The following is a 25,107-nucleotide window of genomic DNA, read 5'->3' as shown; positions in this document are numbered from 1 at the left end:
CATTTTTCATGTTTTGTTGCCTCACAACCTGGAATTAAAATGGATTGTTTGAAGGTGTGCCTCATTTCATTCACAGGACATGCCTACAACTGTGGAGTTTTGTTTTTTTTATATTGTGAATCAAACAACATTTAGGACAACATAACAGAAAACTTCAGCGTGCATAACTATTCACCCCCCTGAAGTCAGTACAGGTTGAGTCTCCAATATCCAAAATGCTTGGGACCAGGGGTATTTTGGATAATGTAATATTCCGTATTTTGGAATAATTGCATACCATAATGAAGTATCTTGGGAATAGGACCCAAATATAAACACAGAATGCATTTATGTGGTATATACACCTTATACACACAGCCTGCTTGTAATTTTATACAATATATTCAATTTTGTGGTTCAAACAAAGTTTGTGTACACAAATGAAATTCATTTATGTTTCATATATATACCTTATACACACAGCCTGAAGGTAATTATATACAATATTTTTAATAATTTGTGCCTTAGACAAAGTTTGTGTACATTGAACCATCAAAAAATCAAAGGTTTCATTATCTCAGTCATGCCCCAAAAAATTCCGCATTTCGGAATGTTCTGTATTTCGGAATATTTGGATATGGGAAACTCAACAAGTACTTGTCGAGCCACCTTTTGCAGCAATTACAGCTGCAAGTCGCTTTGAATAAGTCTATATGAGATTGCCACATCTTGCCCCTGGGATTTTTGCCCAGTCCTCAAGGCAAAACTGCTCCAGCTCCTTCATGTTGTATGGTTTCCGCTTGTGAACAGCAATCTTCAAGGCTGACCACAGATTCTCAATTGGATTGAGATCTGGGCTTTGACTAGGCCATTCCAACACATTTAAATGTTTCCCCTTAAACCACTCGAGTGTTGCTTAAGCAGTATGCTTCGGGTCATTGTCCTGCTGGAAGGTGAACCTCCGTCCCAGTCTCAAATCACAGGCAGACTGAAACAGGTTTTCCTCAAGAATATCCCTGTATTTACCACCATCCATCTTTCCCTCGACTCGAATCAGTTTCCCAGCCCCATCTGCTGAAAAACATCCCCACAGCATGATGCTGCCACCACCATGTTTCACTGTGGGATGGTGTTCTTGGGGTGATGGGATGTGTTGGGTTTGCGCCACACATAGCGTTTTACTTGGTGGCCGAAAAGTTCAATTTTAGTCTCACCTGACCAGAGCACCTTCCTCCATACATTTGGGGAGGCAAACTCAAATCGTGTCTTCTTATTTTTATCACTAAGTAATGGCTTTTTTCTGGCCACTCTTCCATAAAGCCCAGCTCTATGGAGTGTACGGCTTATTGTGGTCACATGCACAGATACATCAGTCTCTGCTGTGGAACTCTGCAGCTCCTTCAAGGAGCTGCCTCTGTGATTAATGCCCTCCTTCCCCGGGCTGTGTGTTTTGGTGGGCGGCCCTCTCTTGGCAGGTTTGTTGTGGTACCATGTTCTTTCCATTTGATGATGATGGATTTGATGGTGTTCCGGGGGATCATCAAAGATTTGGATATTTTTTTTTAAAACCCAACCCAGATTTGTACTTAACAACTTTGTCCCTGACTTGTTTGGAGAGTTCCTTGGTGTTCATGGTGTGATGCCTCTTGCTTAGTGGTGTTGCAGCCTCTAGGGCCTTTCAGAAAAGGTGTGTTTATACTGACAGGTCATGTGGCACTTAGATTTCACACAGGTGGACTTAAGTTCACTAATTATGTGACTTCTGAAGGTAATTGGTTGCCCCAGAACTTTTGAGGTGCTTCATAGCAAAGGGAGTGATTACATATGCACATGCCAATTTTCAGAATTCTATTTATAAAGATTCTTTTATATATTTCCATTTCACTTCACCAAATTAGACTATTTTGTACAGATCCATCGCATAAAATTCAGATTAAAAAAATAAATAAATTACAGGTTGTACTGTAATAGAAAAGGTAAAAAGCCTAGGGGGGGGTGAATACTTTTGCAAGGCACTTTGTGTGTATGTAATGTACATATATATATATATATATATATGTGTGTGTGTGTGTATATATATATATATATATATACACACACACACACACACACACACACACACACACACACACACACACACGTTGAGTCTCCCATATCCAAATATTCCGAAATACGGAATTATTTTGGCATGCCTGAGATAATGAAACCTTTGATTTTTGATGGTTCAATGTACACAAACTTTGTCTAAGGCACAAATTATTAAAAATATTGTATAAAATTACCCTCAGGCTTTGTGTATAAGGTGTATATGAAACATAAATGAATTTCATTGCTGTACACAAACTTTGCATTAGATATTTCATTATGGGATGTGGCCTGGCAGCCATCAAGGACAGACGTGCCTCCTTCGGCTCCTGGCTGAAACTTCATAGGAGAGGAAAATGAGCTCACCTGGGCCTTATTAGAGACCACTTTCTGCCGGCCCTTCACCCACTGTCAAAAGAGGCCACTGCTGCGGAATCGGGAGACGGCTCCTCCGTCTCCGCGGATTGGGGCCTGTCCGTCCCCTGAAATCCCCGGCCTTGAGTACTATAGTGACCGGGCGAGCCTGCGTGACCAAGCTATCCCCGGCTGCACAACTCGACTCATCGCTGCACATTACCCTGCCCCTGGCCGGAGCCCACTGACCTCCTCTCTGCCCGACCGGCTGGTCCCGCTGTAGCCGCTGATAAAGTTCGCGGCGTGGGAGTCCTCCAGCGTGACCACGGTGAGGCGGCCCCATCCACAACCTCGGAAGCGGTGCTCACGGCTGCTTGCAGCCCTTCTCCCCTCTGCCTCTTCCGCTTCTCTAGGGTTGAAAGCTGATGTACCCGCCCACCTAGCGGTGTTACCTACGGCTGCCGCATATCCTGAGTGGCTAGTGCAAATGTCGCTGAACAGAGGGGGTGAAGAGACCACATCGTCGCAGCCCGGATACGCGGCCCAGTCTCCCCATACACCCTGGGCCTTTATTACTCATAAAGCCCGGTGGCACCTCGCGGTCCACGTGACACGCACCATCGTGACCATCTTTCCAGAGAGAGTGCTCCCTATCAGTCAGCCCTACAGCCCTTTCACCATATCCCTGTGTTTACTTGGCTGTTTCACCACATGGGTGAGAGTGTATTGGTCCAGTGGTATCACCTGACTGTGTCAGATAATGCTTGATTGACACTCTACTAACCCTTCTCTGGGAGATATAGCAGTATACATGTAATTTATTACTCTTGCATCCTTTGCTACCACAAAGCTATAAAATGTATCTACTGCATACATTCCTCCTGTGTGAGACAGCTGGGAGACCACATAGCTGTTCTTTGGTTTGCTACTCGATGTGATTTAATGTTGATGTGATGCCAGGCCGCAGGGAGTCACCATATGCGGGATCTTTATCTATATAACATGTCTGCAAACTGGTGTCGCTTACTGTGACCTATTCTACTATTTACTGATCTTCGTTTCATGCTACATTATGGTCAAAAATAAAAAAAACATCTCAAAAAGGCAATACACCTCTACCGAAAGGGCCCCATTCTCAGGCAGATCTGAGACCATTTCTTCATACTACTCCGACCAGGGTTAAGGTGGATCCAGCAACGTCCAACTCCCTTTCCTCATCGTCAACCCCTACAATGTCCCTACTCCAGGAAGACCAACCCCAGACATCCTCTGGGAAGGACACGGATCTCCAGGACATCATGTCTTTCATGAAGACCTTACCCACAAAACAGGATCTCCAAGATACCATCCGGCAGGAACATGCTATTGTCCGGAAAGACATATCGCAGATTTCGGATCGAGTCACAGCTCTAGAAAACTACCAAGAATCCACGGACGCTTACTTGAAATCCTTGAAAGACGTAATTTCTGCCCAAACAAAAGAAATCCGATCTCGATAATAGAGGCAGGAGAAACAACGTTCGTATTAGAGGTCTCCCGGAAGAAGTCCCCCAATCAGGTCTGATAGATGCACTCACCAAGATATTCAACGGAATTCTGGGGAATGATCCGAATGAGCTTATTAATTTTGATAGAGCTCATCGAGCCTTAAAACCAAGAGGTCTCCAAGCTGACCGCCCTCGTGATGTCATATGTCGTCTACACTACTACTCACAGAAAGATGAACTTATGCGCAAAGCACGACAATTAGACGGAATCGACTTCAATGGAGCGGGGATCCAAATATTCCAAGATTTATCCTGGCATATGCTTCAGCAGCGTAAATCCCTTAAACCTATCACTGATGAACTCCGCAAGCACCAACTGAAATATAGATGGGGCTTCCCCTTTAACCTCCAAGTATCTTTGGCTGGAAAAACACATTCTTTAACCTCGTATGCTGATCTGCCTTCATTTTGTTCTGGACTTGGAATACCAAAGCTTAATGTCCCTAATTGGGAGTTCGACCTGCCTGATCTACAATTACCTCAAAGACCCGAGAACAACCCTCCTTGGCAAGAAGTTCATGGCTCCAGGAGGAGACCACACACTTCGTCACCTTCACTGTCTGAAGATGCCACCTGATTGAACTGCTTTGCTCTCGGTCTCGATTCCTCCTCCGTCAAGAACGGGTGAGATCCATCTACTTGTAGATTTTATTGCCTGCCAAATGTTTGCCTTATTTACTAGTTTGGTCTTTTGCATATTTAAAGTAATGGATAGTTTGAAATTGGTATTTTTCCTCTTTTTTTTCTTTTTCTGATGATCCATTAGGATACCATTTTAGATATTTTTGAAACTAGGTGTGTTTTTTCTTATAATTCAACAACTAATGTTAGACATTTATATGTTATGTCTTCTTGCGACATTATTGTATAATTACCTATTATGTCCCGTGCGGTGACTGCCTACCTCCACACCCGCCCTTGGCTCAAATGCCTATTGGATTTCTGGTTCCTCAGAGTGCCAGTTTCTCCACTGCGGGTTTAACCCTCTTTTTGCAATTTCTTTATCTCTCATGTTTCACTTTGTTTCTTTTTAAATGTAATTGTTTTTATTTGTTTTTTTTTCTCTTTTGACCATTTTGAGGACTGATGTTTGTCTTGTATTTTTACGAATTACATGACCTCCCCAAGTACAATTAAAATACACTCGATTAATGCCCGAGGCCTCAACACACCTGAGAAAAGATCTACTCTGCTAAGATCCCTATGAGATGTTGCACTGATACAGGAGACTCATTTTAAAATTTCGGCACACAGCCCCTCCCTAACCGATTATCGATACCCACTTGCATATTATTGTAACACCCCAGATAGCAAAACCAAGGGAGTAGCGATCTTATTTTCAAAAAATCTTCACATTTCTATAACTTCAGTCCACAAACCAGTCCCGGGTAGGATACTCCTAATAAATTGTAAAATTTATAACCAACCCTATACTTTCATTATGGTTTACGCCCCTAATCAGGACCTAACCTCTTTTTTCAATCTCACCTTCCGAAGCTTGAATCTCTATGTTCCGGGATTACAGTCTTGGGGGAGACCTTAATTGAACTCTCGACCCAACTCTCGATATCTCGACTAAAGCCCCCAGATATTCCCAACAGAAATATAGTAGGGTCAGGAAACTGTTCCACGACCTTCAGTTGGCTGATACATGGAGGATCTCTCACCCTTCAGGCCGAGACTATTCATTTTATTCTCATCCCCACAACACGTATACATGGCTAGATTATTTGTTTCTAAGTCACAAACACCTCCCGCTCCTTTTAGATGCCTCAATTGGCTCAATTACTTGGTCGGACCACGCCCACATATCAATGACCCTGTCGACTCAATCTCCTAGTCAGTGGACCTGGCGTCTGAATGAATCTTTACTGCAGGATATTACTTGTAGAGATGAAATCAACAAAACCCTGATTGATTACTTTTCCACTAATGACACTGATGATGTCTCTAAAATTACCTTATGGGAAGCTTATAAGTGTGTATTGCGAGGCAAAATTATTCAGCTTGGATCCCATATGAAAAACAAAAAATTCAACACATAGCAAATCTTTTGCAGCTGATTCATTCTTTAGAATCCTCACATAAATCTACACTGTCCGGGCCAAAGTATGCCGAGCTGACCCAGAACTTAGTTAAAGAGTCTACTCTCTGATAGCGCCCAACTCTCTCTCCGTAGATGTAAGCGTAGATATTATCAGTGGGGAAATAAACCGGGACGCTTGCTTGCTCAGGCGCTTCGGTCTCAGAGGGCGAATTCATTTATTAGCTCCATGAAAGATGAGGCTGGTATCCTGCATTTTAAGACCCCTGAAATAGCTTCTTGTTTTAAAAAATATTACACAACCTTATATAATTTGGATAAAGCCCGTAACGCAGCAGACCCTGCTTCCTGCTTACTAAGTGCCAAAGAATACTTGGCAAATGTAACATACCCCACTCTTTCGCTTTCTGATCGTGATGCACTTGAAAGGTCCTTCACCCTTCAAGAACTGGAACATACCATCTCATCTATGCCATCGGGCAAGAGCCCTGGTCCAGATGGATACACCATAATCTACTACAAAACATTCAAAGATATTTTGGCTCCCAGACTTCTGCAAGCTTTTAACTGTATTTCAGCGGAAACTCATTTTTACCCCCAGTCCTTGGAAGCGCACATAACTGTAATCCCTAAGCAGGGTACGGATCTTTTGGTATGCTCCAATTACAGACCTATTTCCCTCTTAAACGTAGATCTGAAATTATTTGCAAAATTACTGGCAAATAGACTGAATGGCCTGCTCCCCTCACTGATACATAGTGACCAAGTGGGATTTGTCCTTGGCCGAGAGGCGAAGGATAACACCACTAAAGTACTCAATCTAATCCATTTAGCTTCCAGTAGTCAGATTCCCACTATTATGCTTTCCACCGATGCCGAGAAGGCATTTGACAGGGTGAGTTGGCATTTTATGAGGTCTGTGTTGGAGCATATCGGGCTTGGCTCTCAAGCATTGCACAGGATCTTGGCTCTATATAGCATGCCAACTGCTAGGGTTCGTTTCAACGGTTCTCTTTCTGATCCCTTTTCAATAAGTAATGGGACGAGACAGGGCTGCCCACTGTCGCCACTGATTTTTGTTCTTTGCATAGAAGCGCTAGCTAGATCAATCAGAGCCAATCAACAAATTTCCGGCCTATGGATGGGTGACGTAGAGTACAAATTAGCTATGTTCGCAGATGACATCTTGGCACTGGTCTCGCATCCTGAGGCATCCCTTCCGCACCTGATGCGGGAATTTGACTTATATAGTACACTATCAGATTTTAAAATTAATATGTCCAAGTCATGCGCCCTTAATATATCAACTCCTCCCTCACATATGGTAGGGTTAAAACGCTCTTTCCCCTTTCAGTGGCAGAATTCACATATCACTTATTTGGGTATCAAACTGCCTCGGAATTTATCTTTATTAGTTTCGTTAAATTACACCCCGCTCCTTAAAGTATTACGAGCAGACTTTAGCAGATGGCACTTTAAACAACTTTCTTGGCTGGGAAGGATGGGAGTCGTCAAAATGAACACTCTCCCTAAGTTATTATATATCCTTCAGACATTGCCAATAAGTGTTCCCGGCTCCTGGTTCAGCTCCATACAGCTTTTGATTCAACAATTTATCTGGTCCCGTAAGAGACCCAGGATCAAACGTGTAATTCTAACACGACCCACTCGCAGAGGAGGGTTTCAATTACCTGACGTTAAAAATTACTATCATGCTATTCATTTAAATAGGGTGTTGGATTGGACCAGGAGTCGGGAGGTTAAGCAGTGGGTGGAATTGGAGGGAATATACATTCGGCAATATCCTGAAATTTTCCCATGGCTTCCGACTTTACCAAAGCTTTCTCATTCTCACCCGACTATTACTCCGACTCTTTCGGTTTGGGGGGCATTATGCCGTATACCCGACATCTCATCTGTATTCGGCCCCTAACTTCTTTTTTAGCCAATGCTGACTTTTCCCCTGGTATGACTCTATCGCACTTCTCGGATTGGGGGATTGAAGGGCTCTTTAGAGTCGGTCAGCTGGTGACTTCCTACGGTGTGAAACAATTCTCAGATGTTAGGACTAAATGGAATATCCCACAAAAAGATTTCTGGAAGTTTTTACATATCAGACATTATCTCCAATCGGCGTCCAGGCTCACAATGGCCTCTAGGGAGATGACACAATTTGAAAAGATTTGCGTGGCTCCTTCAAATCCTACGCATACAGTATCCACTATATACAAATTATTACAACACCAAGGTTCCCAGTCCCCTCCCCACTACATCTCGGCCTGGGAAAGAGATCTCAATTTAAATCTAACAGAAAAAGACTGGGAAAACATATTCCTTAAAGCCCATAACAGCTCTGTCTGTGTTCAGACCAGGGAGACCCAATATAAGATACCAATGCGCTGGTACAGACATCCTTTGTTACTTCACACAATGTACCCTTCAGTATCAGCTAAATGTTGGAGATGCCTCGACTCAGTAGGATCTTTACTACATGTATGGTGGTCCTGTCCTCTTATAAAGCCCTTCTGGAAAGATGTCATTGCAACTTCCCATGACATACTTGCGATACCGATCCCTACAGACCCAGCATTTTGGTTGCTAAATCATTCCCCACTCCGTTGTCACAATATAAAAAATCTCTGTTATGCCATTTAGGTAACGCTGGCCGAGCGTCAATACCCATTCTTTGGAGATCATCTGTCCCTCCTACTCGCAAGACATGGTTTTCTAGATTAGAGTATTATATGTTAATGGAGGACCTTTTTCTATCTTCAATAGATAAACGGTCTGTTTTTGTGTCAACCTGGAACCCTTGGTTTGAATATAAATCAACAAGTACTTATACCAATTATATCTCTACCTGTGTTGATGCAAACTGATTTATTATGTAATTGAATATACAGTTTTTATTTTTTATAATGGTGTCCTCTAAGGTCAAACAACCCCCTTTTCTTTTCTCTCACCTAACCCCTTTTTCTTAACCCTTTTCTGTTCTTTAGTTCAGAAATTTGATGTGAATATTAATTTGAATGTTCTTCTTTTCTTCATTTACATATTGTTATGTATAGCAATGTAAATTTTTCTCGCTGTGTTGAGACTTGATATAATACTGTGTAAACAGAATGTTTTTTTTTATCAAGTTTGAATGGATGCTGTACTGTTTTATTATTCTAATAAAAAAACAGAATAAAAAAAAAAAAAAAGATATTTCATTATGGTATGCAATTATTCCAAAATACGGAATATTCCGTTATCCAAAATACCCCTGGTCCCAAGCATTTTGGATATGGGAGACTCAACCTGTATATGTAAAATCCTATGGTTTTCATATTCCTCCAACATAATTTAAAGTGACCGACCGATACTGATGCTCAGTATCAGTCTGTTATGGTAAATTACATACAGCGATTTATCCTGCATTCAAAATATAGATATGTCGACGTTTTGACTAAATCAAAATATAGACAGTCAAATTCTCGACATCGACTATATATGCATGTCTATATTGTTGATGTTAACATTTTGACCAAATCAAAATATAGACAATCCAAATGTCAACATTGACAATATTGGTCACTGCACATACTGTAAAGGGGGTATCCAGTTAGCGATTTTTATGAACGATAACAAACGTTTGATTGTTCAATCGTTTGCAAATCGTTTGCAAAACTGTCTAAAACGACCAGCGATGCGCGTGCCCACTGGTCGTTTAGACATCTATCATCTTTCCAACATGCTGGACAACCTGACGATATCGTCAGGTTCAGCATGTTTCCAGATGATTGATGACCCTGCACTGTACGACTGCTCGTTCAGTGCAGACTCATCACAGACTGACAAACGACTGAACGATTATAATGTCGTAACCGTGCAGTTGTTTTCAGATCTTGTAGTGGATACCAGCCTTAACCGTCAAAATATAGGCTGGTGTACTTGCTTTGATTGTTATTTATTTAGCTCCACTAAGCAGAGGATTAGCGCTACTAATTTATTTAGCGTTACTATGAAGGGCATTAGTTAGTGGCGTAACTAGGGTATTTGGAGCCCAGGGTAAGATGAAAAATGGAGCCACCCACCCAATGTGGATGTGCCGAAAAAGTGGGAGTGGCCACGTGCCACAAAGGGCATGGCCTTTGAAAAATGGGGGCATGTCAACATGACACACCACCATTTCTCGTCACTCTGGGAGTGTTCCTTTCCATTCCATAATCACCTTAATGCCCCCAGTAGTAGTGCCCCCTATTGTAGAGCCCATTTTGCAATGCCCCTAGTAGTAGGGCCTCTCATGCAATGCACACTGTAGTAGTGCCCCTTTTGCAATGTCCCCAGTAGTAGTGCTCCTTATACAGTGCCCCTTATGCCAATATATTTTGTTACTGTGTAGTGTGGACCGCACTACACACGAACCACTGACCTGGACGGCACTTAGAGGGGGGATTAGGGTTAGGCACTTGGGGGGGAGGTTAGGGTTAGGCACCCCTAATGGAGGGTTAGGGTTAGGAAGGTAGGTTATATTAGTTCATACTTACCTGGGGACGATCAGGATTTCCAGCGCTGTCGGGCTGCCGCTGCCGGGATCTGTTTCTTTGTCGGCCTGACGCTGCCGGGAATCGAACTGCCGGCCATGCGGTCGGCGGTATTACATACCGATTCCGAGATTACTAGTCATGACTTGCTAGTAAAAGCACCCCCCCTTTTAAATATCAGGCAAATACAACCCGATTCAAAAATATGTATCCTCTAGTGTGCAAATCTATGCTGCCTATATAATCTGGTACAAACGAGTTTCACAAATACTCCGCCATTATATCTGTTACAGTTTTTGTATTCTTTGTGTATGGTTCTTTGAATGTAAAATGTACTCTCCTCTTGAAAAAGACCCCTTGGAGGGTCGAAACGTGTTGGTGGGGGATACCTGGCTACACTTTGAAGTACCTACTTATTAAGAGGAGGGACATTTTATTTACAAGGACTTGTTTGATATACCTGACATCTACCTGTTCTGTGAAAAAACTATTTCCCTCTGCTGGACTCCAGACTGTCCTCAGAATAAGAAGGTGGTCTGTTGCTGCTATTCAAGATACCTTGATGTGCTTAATATCCAGGGGAAATCAGTGAGTTTGAAATATAGGGGGCAACTCCGAATTATTTCCTATATAAGGTGGTCTGCAACATCTTATTAAAGATACTGCTACACATCTGATCACAAGTTGATGGCTGTGAGTTTTGTATGTGGGGGCATCTCCATTAATTTTTATCTTCACCTATTTGGAGGAAATTTAGAATAATTCAAGGAGGATATTTTATGAGACTTTGGGGCCTATTAACATTATTTTTACTAAAATAAAGTGAAAAGGCGTGTTTTCACACCCTTTTTACATTATTTTAGTATTATATAAATTTACTAAAGGGCCGTTGGAGTAGAATTCGTAAAATTCTACTCCAAACCCTAATTATCACACATTTTTAGTAAGCAGATCACATTTCCCATAATTGTAATGGGAAATGTGATCTGGCCAGATTTACTAAACATAAAATGTGAAAAAATACTGGGTAGCTTATTCGAGAGGTGGTGGGTGAACTGTCCAGGTGGTGTCACCTTATGTTGTCCATTTTAGGTAGGATTAATTTATTAAAAATGTTTTCCTTCCCTCAACTCCTCTACCCCTTACAGATGTTGCCAATTCTGCTTTCACAGGCGGATGAAAAGTTTTTGTATAAAACATTTCGGAACTTTATCTGGAAGAACAAACGCCCTCGAATTGGCTTGCTGAAGCTCCAACAAACCCGGGCTAATGGAGGGGTTAACTTACCTAATTTAAAACTATATAGTCATGCTGTAGTTTTGAGATACATACGGGACTGGATGCATGGGACGGACCTATATACTGGGTTGCGGTAGCTGGCAGCGGTGCATGCGCAGACACATTCTCCCTGTATGTTCAGAAAAATACATGGAGAAGTGTGTGGACAGGAATCGCAGGGACAGAGCTTTATCGCAAGCTCTGTCCCTGCAAGGGATTTTTCGTAAAACTCCTGTGATATTTCCTAAATTTGCAATGCGAATTTAGTCTGAAGTAATACACTGCAAGCCTTTTATCTTTATTCCTTTTTTATCAAACAGGGTTACACGATTGTTTGTTTCTTTTCTTTCTTCTCTATACATGTTATAATTGAAATACTTCATGGAAGAAAGTGGTCCTCGTTAACAGGGTTTTACAACACGACACTTCTTAAATAAATCCTCTCACCTTCCATACTGCCTCGCCATATTCACTATCACTCCTCACCTCTCATACTGCCTCTCCATACAATCTATTACTCCTCACCTCCCATACATTCTCACCATACCCAATATCACGCCTCACCTCCCATACTGCCTTTCCATACCCACTAATACTCCTCCTTTCCCATACCTCCTCACCATATCCACTATTACTCCTCACCTCCCATACAGCCTCTCCATACCCACTAATACTCCTCCTTTCCCATACCTCCTCACCATACCCACTATTACTCCTCACCTCCCATACAGCCTCTCCATACCCACTAATATTCCACCCTTCCCATACCTCCTCTCCATATCCACAATAATTCCCCACCTCTCCTACTGCCTCTCCTTATCCACTGTCGCTCCTCACCTCCAATACTGCCTTTCCATACCCCCTATCACTCCACCCCTCATACTGCCTCTCCATACTCCATATCATTAATCACCCCTCATACTGCCTCTCCATATCCACTATCACTCCTCACCCCTCATACTGCCTCTCCATATCCACTATCACTCCTCACCTCTCATACTGCCTGTCCAAACCCACTATTACTCCTCACCTCCCGTACTGCCTCTCCATACCCACTAATACTCCTCACCTCCCGTACTGCCTCTCCATACCCACTAATACTCCTCACCTCCCGTACTGCCTCTCCTATCCACTATTACTACTCACATTTCAGAATGCCTCTCTATATCCACTATCACTCCATCACCTTCCATACTGCCTTTCCATACCCCCATCACTCCATCCCTCCCATCCTGCCTATCCATACCATACCCACAATAATTCCTCACTTCTCATACAGCCTCTCCATACCCACTATCACTCCTCACCTCTCATACTGCCTCTCTATACCCACTATCACTCCTCACCTCTCATACTGCCTCTCCATATCCACTATCACTCCTCATCCCTCATACTGCCTTTCCATACCCCCATCACTCCATCCCTCCCATCCTGCCTATCCATATCATACCCACAATAATTCCTCACTCCTCATACAGCCTCTCCATACCCACTATCACTCCTCACCTCTCATACTGCCTCTCTATATCCACTATCACTCCTCACCTCTCATACAGCCTCTCCATACCCACTATCACTCCTAACCTCTCTTACTGCCTCTATATTCACGATCACTCCTCACCTCTCATACTGCCTCTCTCTATTCACGATCACTCCATCACCTTCCATACTGCCTTTCCATACCCCCATCACTCCATCCCTCCCATCCTGCCTATCCATACCATACCCACAATAATTCCTCACTTCTCATACAGCCTCTCCATACCCACTATCACTCCTCACCTCTCATACTGCCTCTCTATACCCACTATCACTCCTCACCTCTCATACTGCCTCTCCATATCCACTATCACCCCTCATACTGCCTTTCCATACCCCCATCACTCCATCCCTCCCATCCTGCCTATCCATACCATACCCACAATAATTCCTCACTTCTCATACAGCCTCTCCATACCCACTATCACTCCTCACCTCTCATACTGCCTCTCTATACCCACTATCACTCCTCACCTCTCATACTGCCTCTCCATATCCACTATCACTCCTCACCCCTCATACTGCCTTTCCATACCCCCATCACTCCATCCCTCCCATCCTGCCTATCCATACCATACCCACAATAATTCCTCACTTCTCATACAGCCTCTCCATACCCACTATCACTCCTCACCTCTCATACTGCCTCTCTATACCCTCTATCACTCCTCACCTCTCATACTGCCTCTCTATATCCACTATCACTCCTCACCTCTCATACTGCCTCTCCATACCCACTATCACTCCTCACCTCTCATACTGCCTCTCCATACCCACTATTACTCCTCACCTCTCATACTGCCTCTCCATACCCACTATTACTCCTCACCTCTCATACTGCCTCTCTATATCCACTATCACTCCTCACCTCTCTTACTTCCTTTCTATATTCACGATCACTCCTCACCTCTCATACTGCCTCTCTATATTGTCTATCACTCCTCACCTCCCGTTCTGCCTAGTCATACCCCACTATTATTCCTCACCTCTCATACTGCCTATCCATACACACAATTACTGCTAACCTCCAATACTGTCACTTTATATGAACTACTGACACTTACATGACTGAAATTCTGTTGTTCTAGATACTGAGGAAGAGTGTCTGGCTGTGAATTTTAGTAGTTTAATTTGGGATGTAAAAAAAAAAAAAATATTTCTCTGTCATCCATACTGAAATGGTAGAGAGCCGAGAAATATCTGTTTTTAAAGAGGGAGGGGAGGTCAGGTGGAGACGGGTAGAATTGTGAATCATCTACTGAAAACTAACATTTTTAACCCATATTAACTACTAAGTTGACCAAGTAAATTTACTTAGATGAAAACATAATACAGATCATTTAATACACCCACACAACCATATTGTACTAACAGAAGAGGACAAGGAGATGGAAATAGATGCAGAGGATGAAGACTGCATTTTCCCTCTGACTCATGTAGCATTTTAAGTCCTCTCACCTTCCATACTGCCTCGCCATATTCACTATCACTCCTCACCTCTCATACTGCCTCTCCATACAATCTATTACTCCTCACCTCCCATACATTCTCACCATACCCAATATCACGCCTCACCTCCCATACTGCCTTTCCATACCCACTAATACTCCTCCTTTCCCATACCTCCTCACCATATCCACTATTACTCCTCACCTCCCATACAGCCTCTCCATACCCACTAATACTCCTCCTTTCCCATACCTCCTCACCATACCCACTATTACTCCTCACCTCCCATACAGCCTCTCCATACCCACTAATATTCCACCCTTCCCATACCTCCTCTCCATATCCACAATAATTCCCCACCTCTCCTACTGCCTCTCCTTATCCACTGTCGCTCCTCACCTCCAATACTGCCTTTCCATACCCCCTATCACTCCACCCCTCATACTGCCTCTCCATACTCCATATCATTAATCACCCCTCATACTGCCTCTCCATATCCACTATCACTCCTCACCCCTCATACTGCCTCTCCATATCCACTATCACTCCTCACCTCTCATACTGCCTGTCCAAACCCACTATTACTCCTCACCTCCCGTACTGCCTCTCCATACCCACTAATACTCCTCACCTCCCGTACTGCCTCTCCATACCCACTAATACTCCTCACCTCCCGTACTGCCTCTCCTATCCACTATTACTACTCACATTTCAGAATGCCTCTCTATATCCACTATCACTCCATCACCTTCCATACTGCCTTTCCATACCCCGATCACTCCATCCCTCCCATCCTGCCTATCCATACCATACCCACAATAATTCCTCACTTCTCATACAGCCTCTCCATACCCACTATCACTCCTCACCTCTCATACTGCCTCTCTATACCCACTATCACTCCTCACCTCTCATACTGCCTCTCCATATCCACTATCACTCCTCATCCCTCATACTGCCTTTCCATACCCCCATCACTCCATCCCTCCCATCCTGCCTATCCATATCATACCCACAATAATTCCTCACTTCTCATACAGCCTCTCCATACCCACTATCACTCCTCACCTCTCATACTGCCTCTCTATATCCACTATCACTCCTCACCTCTCATACAGCCTCTCCATACCCACTATCACACCTAACCTCTCTTACTGCCTCTATATTCACGATCACTCCTCACCTCTCATACTGCCTCTCTATATTCACGATCACTCCATCACCTTCCATACTGCCTTTCCATACCCCCATCACTCCATCCCTCCCATCCTGCCTATCCATACCATACCCACAATAATTCCTCACTTCTCAGAGTGACAAGGAGATGGAAATAGATGCAGAGGATGAAGACTGCATTTTCCCTCTGACTCATGTAGCATTTTAAGCAGGAAAGGGTGATCTGCAGGTAAGGCTAGATCCCAAAGGATAAATTATTAGAGACCTTGGAGCATAGTAGTATTCTGCACATGTGAAAAACTCGGCAATAGGATTGTACGATACGCTGTTTTATGGGAAAAATTCTCACTGTGAAGTGAGAATTGGTCAGACTAGTTCGTGGTGGTTGAGATCGAATTTGTAGTTATTTCAGGGGACAGACGAGTTTTCTTCTTTAGTTTCTTGGAGGTGTCATGAGAGGTAGTTGCCTCAATAGAGAAGTCCCAACCATGAGCACAGCCCATATGCCTACTGACTGGTTCTCCTCATTTAAATAATCCACAATGACTTGAAGGGAGATGAATTTAGGAGGATGATTTTATTGACATCTGAACACTAGAAAGAGGCAATAGATTAAAGGATGGGGATGTGTGACATAGAACATCTGCAAATGCTCATATTTGTGACATTCTTGAAATTGTGAAAATTATCTGAATGTAACTGAGCATACTATTTATTTATATTATTATAACAGCACATTGCGCATAAAATAATTGCGAATGTGGAATGAAAATGCCACCAGTTTTAGTGATTTTAGCGGTCTGTCCATGCACTGTGCCACAGGAATTAGTGACTATGAGTGTCTGTCCGTGCCCTATGCCACAGGAATTAGTGACTATGGGTGTCTGTCCGTGCCCTGTGCCACAAGAATTAGTGACTATGGGTGTCTGTCCGTACCATGTGCCACAGGATTTAGTGACTGTGGATGTTTGTCCGTGCCCTGTGCCACAGGAATTAGTGACTATGGGTGTCTGTCCGTGCCCTGTGCCGCAGGAATTAGTGACTATGGGTGTCTGTCCGTGCCCTGTGCCGCATGAATTAGTGACTATGGGTGTCTGACCATGCCCTGTGCCACAGGAATTAGTGACTTTGGGTGCCTGTCCGCGCCTTGTGCCGCATGAATTAGTGACTACTAGCTGGAGTACCTGGCGTTGCCCAGGATTTTAAAAATGTTTACACATCATCCTCCAAACAACCTCTCCTTAAACAGGCATCACGAAAAGTGTGACAAACTTCCCCATCAACAGTCCTAAGGTCTTCGAAGGAAGTAAGACCTGTAACGGTGTAAAGCAAACTTCGGAGATAGAAGCATTCAACATTTTTAGGATGTACAGTGTAAACATGGCCAAGAGCTTCTGTTGCTCTGATACCAGGATGACCATCTACAGCGACTCCCTGTTTTCTGCGCAGAAAAACTTTGGGAGAAGCATTCCATGTGTAATATTTTGTCAGCTCACAGTACAGCAGGCTCCTTGCAAAGTCATAATTTTGACACAGTTGGAAGAAAGAAGTCAATGTTGTTGCGTAATTTGGTATAGTCAGACAGCTGAGAATACTAGCAAAGCCTGCTAAAGCTCTCTTCAATAATAAACATTAAGATCATGACAAGACATGACAACACAAAACGCTTGCTCCGAGGCCCTACCCATATGCTGTGAGGCCCCACAATGAGCGTCCAGCAAAAATTGTGGTTTTAAATTATTAAAAATTTCGATTTACACATTTTTTAGTTGCCTCTGCCGTGTTTTAATGCGCTCGTATGTAAAATGTCACGATCTTCGCTTGTAAACTGTGGATTTGTATAGAAAGACAGAAGTACAGAAGGACAAATTTTCGCTTTGATATAGTAGAGAATATAGAAAGAAAAAATAGTAGATAAGTTAAATCCTTTTGTAATTCCGTATATGACCTGTAGAGGGCGAATGCTATGCAAAAATTGTGGTTTTTAATTAATTGAAAAGTAACAGTAATTAATTTCGATTTAGTAAGGAAGATAGAAATGAAAAAATAGTAGAAAGCTAAATCCTTTTGTAATTCTATACCTGACCTGTAGAGGGCGAATGCTATGCAAAAATTGTGGTTTTTCATTAATTAAAAATTAACAGTAATTAATTTTTTAGTTGCCTCCGCCGTGTTTTAATACGCTCGTATCTAAAATTACACGATTGTGGCTTATAAACTGTGGATTTGTATAGAAAGACAGAAGGACAAATTTTCGCTTTTATATAATAGATGGGTGTCTGTCCATGCCCTGTGCCACGGAATTAGTGACTATGGGTGTCTGTCCATGCCCTGTGCCATAGGAATTAGTGACTTTGGGTGTCTGACCATGCACTGTGCCACAGAACTTAGTGACTTTGGTGGTCTGTCTGTGCCCTGCACCACCGATATTTGTGACTTTGGGGGTCAATCCATGCCCTGCGCCACAGGCTTTACTTTGACTGTTCCCTCCTCATTGGCTGTCCAAGGTCAGATTCCAGGTGTGTATTGTGAGCATGTCATGAGCATACTGCACACAAAGTTTTATATCTTTATATTATGTAGTTTTGCCATGTTGGTCTGTCACTCAATATGACTATAAGAACCATGGTCACGTACAGGGTATAGACTAAGGAGAAAAATGAAAGGCTCTTAATGAGGTTTCTCTATTAGTCTCATGCATGCTGAACCTTTGTTCGCTGGTTTAATTCACTGACAATAAATAGGGGATTGGATTTCAATGACCTTTCCATACCCCTGTGTTTGCATCATTAAATGCAGTTTGGAGATTGTGTCTTTCCATAGTTAACCATTTTGGAGTCAGATACTGTAATGATGCAGCTTTGGTACCTAGGCACCCTATAATATCTTGGGAGATGAAGCGTTAACCCACCTGCCTGTTTTCCATATCTTGAATATCTCAGACAGCAGGTTACTGAAGCACCGGTGAATATGCCAAACTAAACAGGAGCAGCGATTGATAACGCTCAGAGGACAATCAATGTCAGAGGTGTAGATGGAGGAGGGAGGGACTTGAATTGAATTATATATTGTTATTCACAGCACCTTCATCTGTGCAATGCTTCTGGTCAACCTATTGCTTTCTACAGGGATTCAGAACAAGAAAACCTTGTTAGGGTGCACGATATTGGTTATGTAAATGTTAAATCATTAATCCAGCGCTGAACTTTCACAAGTGTTTAGAGTAAATGCCCTGTACAGAATTTAAATGTCTATATTAGAGCTCTCGATAGATAGAGGTTACGTTAGTGGAAACACCTTGGTAAACAAGAGACATGTATATTGAAGCAAGGCGTCCACAAGGATCTCTGCTTACTATTCTTCTCTGCCTGTATCTATGCTCAGCTGGGTGTAAGACTTACCCTAATAGATGGAAGTGGCTAACAATCCAGATTCCAATATTCCAGGCTAGACAAGCAAATAACAGGACAGCCACAGGGCCCCTTATTTATTTACACGTAATGGGACTTTATATACCAGGCATTTGCAGGTTTTGTGTCCACTACTTACATTTATAATGTCTTTCTATACATCCACAGAAACATATTGTTTTATTCACATGAATGTCCAAGCATTGTCATCTTATAGCACTAGTAAATGCTGGTAAGACACACAGAGGCTGATGTGGAGTTGAATGCAAGCAGCCAATATTGCATCGGCATTGGAGAGTTATTCACAACTCCCCTATCCGTACCCTTATTTTGATACCTGTCATCATCATCAGTGTGCACTTGCTCTAGCCCTACACTAGGTGTTAAAAATACACCTGAAGTCCATAATTACAGCTATACTCCACTCTCTCGACACGTACTCAACGAACATTGCTATGTGAGAATGCCCATATACAGCCCAGTTATGTTCCTACAGCCACAAGTGGATATGCCACTGAAATGCGTAGATATTTGTGCCTGTGGTTGTATTCGTGGCTCCCGGACCATGTGCTGTGTGACTAGCTGCAAGATGCGCTTGGCAAAAGGACTTGTATCCTCTGCTGCAGTAGGCCCACAGTTGTTTTGTCCATCAATTGTATTTATTGTAACAATTTGGTTGGATTGTTTATGAGCGGTATATCAATAGGATTAATCAATGATGATTTCTGCTTGTTTATATAGTAATAGGCCATCCTCACTGTACTGGGCACCTGTGATGGCCAATGACCTGATCTCTTGTGAATTACTTTCCATGTGAATTGCCGTAATATGCACAGATCTGGTTGTTCATTCTTTCAATAGCATAGTAAGCATAAAGCTGGGCATCCACTATACAATTATCTCTCAGATATCTGCCCAATCTGGCTGGTTGGAATGAAAACCTGGTAATGTATGGGAGCAAATGACAATTGGTCATATGGTTTTAAATACTGAAAAAAGGACAAAAAAAATTGTTCAAATTGGTTACATTTGTGTGTTTTAACCAATTTGTCTGAATAACCATTTTTGACTGTTTTCCAGTGTTTGTGAGCAAATGGATGATTGTCATTTAATCACATACATTACCAGGTTTTCATTCCAACCATCCAGATTGAACAGATATCTGACAGAATTGTATAGTTGATGGCCAGTTTAAGCCTATAAATCCTCGCTATGTCAGTCATACAACGTTTATTTGCTTGTCATACTCAGACTCGTTATCCATCTGGTAAACCAGCTGATCCCAACACAATGTCATATCCTGGACATGGTCTATTCCTCGCTGTTACTGTTGCTGTGTCACCTACTTACATGCAGAGTTACTTTCACCCATGAGCCCGGCAGCTGCAATACAAATCCATCCTGTGTATTCCAAATCCAGCTAATTTATTCATTGCAGTGATTTGTACAATGTCCTCAACAGCACTTAAAGGTGCAGAGATCAGATTTGGAAGTCTCTAGTAATTGTAATTTCTTCTATCTATTTTATTAGAATTTGATTCTGTGTAAAAGTGGAGTAAAATAATTCTCTGATTTCTAATGAAAGGATTCAGATCATGAGGCTCGTGTGGAAGAAGCCATTACACGGATAGTGGTGAGTGCGTTCAAATCTGCAGAGAGTTCAGTCAGCGCCACAAGCAACTGGCTTAACCCCACTGAGGTGAGTGCATAGGACTGAGTGAGAAGGCACAAGCTCTATACTACATCTGTACTAGATAAGTGATCCTGTACTTGACTGGTGCGAAGTGACATTGAACATGACCCCTATGAATAGACACTATTGCCCTTTACCAATGCCCCAAATCACATACTCTTTGCATGCACACTTTTACTTAAACCCCATTATCTTGTACACATTGCAGAGACCCAGTTGCCCTGTGTTTACACCTGAATAGACCAATTTGTACAGGCATTATTGTGCATTAAGCGGAATGTTACATTGTGAAAATCTCATTGTTACTTCTTTTCTACACCGTCCCATTTTGCCACTGCACAGACAAGATTGCATATTTGCCACAGTACAGATCTTTTTGGCAACTATATAGTCCCCAGTGTCCACTTCATCATACCACATTGCACAGTACCCATTGGTTCTGAACAGACCTCATAGCACAGGTCCCTTAGCCCATACTTTACTGAAAAGTAGTGTACCCAGACTGCATTGGTAAATACCATGTCCCATTTCCCAGATCCATTAGCCCACTTGAAACAATTCCATAGAACAGAGCTCTTTGCTCACTGTATCTATCAAAATTGGACAGTACAAACCCAAAAAAAGACCAAGATTTTACTTTGTAACTTCAGAGCTTAATTAAGGACCCATGGGACCCTAAGCAACATACTACTTTGGGCCCCCTTCTGTTTACTTCTATTTTGTAATAAAAAAAACAAACTCAAATTGCATGAAAACTGGGCTCTAGACTGGAGGCTAGATTGCATAATGTATGATCCAAATAGCCAGCACAATACTTGAAGAATTTGATGTGAGCCAGAGTAGGATAAAGAGGTTATCGTGGCGGAGGGTGTAGCTTTATCCAGAGCAAGATTTCACAGTTGGTAATTTTAAGGTGCGTATCCACTAGGCATTTAAAATGAGCGATTGAACGATAATGGTATCGTTATCATTCAGTTGCTCATTAATCGTTCACAACTCAGGAATTAAAATGTCGCGCTCCCACTGGTCGTTTACGACATCAATCATCACCTGAACATGCTCATCAATCTGCTGATAATGACAGATTGTGCATATTTGGGGATGAGGGAGGGTGTCTACACTGAACGACATATCGTTCAGTGTACGCACTTACAGGGTGAGGAACAACTGTACGATTACAATGTTGTAATCGTACTGTCGTTCCTCTATCGGCAAGACTGCCTTACATACCTTAAGACTGGGTTTCTGGCACTGGAGCAGAAGGGGTTATGATAGCAAGACAAAAAGGAACAATTTAGTGAGTGAAGCGAGGAGACCTGGGCCTTGTAGAGACAGGTTGGTAGCAGGAAAGGGGAGGAGTCATTTACTGGTCTGAGGCTTGAGGCGTGGTGAGACACCTAAGTGTCCCTGTATGTTTGGTGAAGTCTGTGTGTTCACGCATGTGTGTGCTGTGTTATACTGTATAATTAGATGAAAGTCCATGGCAACGTATTTCCTGTATTTTCTTTTCACTTTAGTATAATACCATATTCAGCTACTCGTGGTTTCATAGTTGCACTGTAATATCTACAGTATAGCTTTATATCCGGTATTGATAGTAAACAGCAAGTAGGCAACAAACTGTTATTGAAAAGATCCACCCATTTATTTATATCCAGGTTTTATCATCTTGTCCCGGCTGTAATAGTCCTCCACTTTGTTTCAGAAATTGTTCATGTAAATATATCACAGAAGATTTATCAGCATAAAACACACCAGGTTTGATTACACAGAACTTAGATGAGGAGGGGCGAGAGAGGTAATTGGCCCCCTGAAGGAGAAAATATGCTGATACAGTCAACAGACTGAACTCTGCAAGAATATAGATATTGTGTGAAAAGCAGTCTAGGCAGTTTTCAGGCATAATACAAGGCCAGCGAAGCCTGACTTATTAACCCTCTTGTGCCTTAACCCATCCAATATTTTCCTTTTTTACAGGATGAAGCGACTTCTCAAGAAACAAACCTGCAGTATTTAAACAGAGCCGTTTCTGCCTACAGAGAACACAGGAGAGTGGGAGATGAGCTGAGAATGAACATCCATGGCCCAGAGACGCCAGAAATGAAGAAGTTCAAGATTGATAGGCTTCAGGAGCCTGGGCAAGAGCAGTCCACAGACAGATGTGTGTTTGGCCAAAATCTTGTGGCTGTTTTACCTGCATTGACTGATTTTACTACAAGAGAAACTAATGACACTTCAGTAAGACAAGAGCCGCAGCCATGGTTGGTAAAAAAAGAGCACAAAGATGGCGACACAGAAGATGCCAATTTAGGAGCACGAACATCAAACTCCATAACCAGCGACGAGGTGCTGGACTGCTTGGTGAACCCTCAAGTTGTCAGCTTGGTGGCTCAGCTCTTGTTGAATGGGAGGTCTTGCAAGTAGTCTCAGTGATGGCCACCAGACTCACACATTTTTATTCACATCTTGTATTGGCAATATGTATTATATTAAGCATCTAACTAAGGTGACAGTGAGACCTAAGTGTCCCTGTAATCCTGGGCAGTTTTTTCGGGAGGATATCCCACCTTTTATATGTCCATTTATACCACATATCTAATTTAGGGTCTTCCACATTGATGGTGCTATAGAAGAGTATCTTCTTATGTCTACAAATATTTGCCAACTTCCCCCTTTGGCCATTAATAATGTTGTGATATTTTTTTTATAATTTTTCTGGAATTATTACAATTGCTTATGCATTAAATGATTGATTTAAGATAAACTTGGTACTTTGTGGTACTCCTTGTACCAGCCTGAGATACTCCAGTGGGCTCATGGACCACAGATGAGGAATCCTTGGTAGGGTCCCTATGAGTTAAAGCATATAGCCCCAACTTTAGATTTATTTTTTTTCTCCGGAAGGCAGCTTCTGCCCCTGATATTATACATACTGTCAACCTGCAAGGATAATTAATGTACTGGGGGATTTAAACAGATTGATGTCTCCCACTTCCCTATATTTTAAAATTAAGTTTATCTGTAAACGTGTCCTTGAGTCAGCTCAACCTGTCAATATGGGCCTGATTCATAGCGGCATTTGTTTTTGTCTTTTGCCACAGTCACGTCTACAGGTTTATGCGAATATTAGTATAAGCCATTCCCTGTACATCAGTGCATCTATTGGCAGTCACTATCTGCGACTTTATGCAAATGCTACTACAAAGTCTTTTCCTGGTGAACATCCGTGTGTCCAAATGTGCAAGGACTAAGATGCCCACTGTCAGCATCCGTAGATTCAGAAATAACTATTGGAGCCTCCTATGTGAGCAGCTGAGCTTCTATGTACGCAACCACTTACACAATCACTCCCATAGCACGCCCATAAGATGGACCATCATACTAAGCTAAACATTAGCAGCTCACTATCACCTGGCCAACTAATTCAGCATCAGGAGCACCTTCCCCCTGACTCCCAGAATGCTTTATGCTTCACACAGACACACACTAATCAGACCCATGTGGAGCAGCTGTGTTTTAAAGCAATCCAGGGAACAGCAACTTTACCCAGGGATATATATATATATATATATATATATATATATAAAGTAAAATAATGTATTTCATATTAATGATGGTATGTTTATACTCCTCGGCTTAATAACTTTACAATCCAGGCTCAGGGAATTTTTTTTGCGCACACTTCAGGCCACCTCCCAGTCACCACCCAGGAATGCCCATGGTTTTGCCTCACAGTTCCTAATGGCAGCGATCCCGTATTGTGCGTACACTCTGTGTAACACGTGTACTGTTGGGGGTTTGAGAATATTTTGCACATGCGCAGAAAGAAATAATTTTCTCCTTGGCTGCGTCGCAGATCACACAGGCGGTGCGGAGCTCGGGTCCCCCTACTTTCCAGGTGGTTAGCGTATGTAGCACTATATCCTACCAGACACTGAGGCCCTGATTCAGAGCCGGACGCTCTGACAGAGCGCTCGCTCTGAATCAGGGCCGTCCCTCTTACTTTTTGGAGCGGCCTCTAGGCCGC

At 42.6% G+C, this 25,107-nt stretch overlaps 1 protein-coding gene across 1 annotated transcript in view; it reads left to right on the top strand.

Annotated features, from left to right (window-relative positions):
* The window catches only part of HSPBAP1 (HSPB1 associated protein 1), a 170,011-nt gene extending 146,196 nt beyond the window's left edge, over positions 1–23,815 (top strand). Inside the window, exons 7-8 of the mRNA XM_088460746.1 lie at positions 20,973–21,086; positions 23,058–23,815. Coding sequence (XP_088316872.1) covers positions 20,973–21,086; positions 23,058–23,504 — 561 coding nt within the window. The 3' untranslated portion in view covers positions 23,505–23,815. The remainder of the gene's footprint in view (positions 1–20,972; positions 21,087–23,057) is intronic.
* Positions 23,816–25,107: the final 1,292 nt, after the last annotated feature.

The sequence above is a fragment of the Taudactylus pleione genome, unplaced genomic scaffold (assembly GCF_031769625.1).
Source record: "Taudactylus pleione unplaced genomic scaffold, aTauple2 ptg000977l, whole genome shotgun sequence".
Classification (NCBI taxonomy): Eukaryota; Metazoa; Chordata; class Amphibia; order Anura; family Myobatrachidae; genus Taudactylus; species Taudactylus pleione.
The sequence above is the reverse complement of the archived record's forward strand: the minus strand, read 5'-3'. Positions and strand labels throughout refer to the sequence as shown.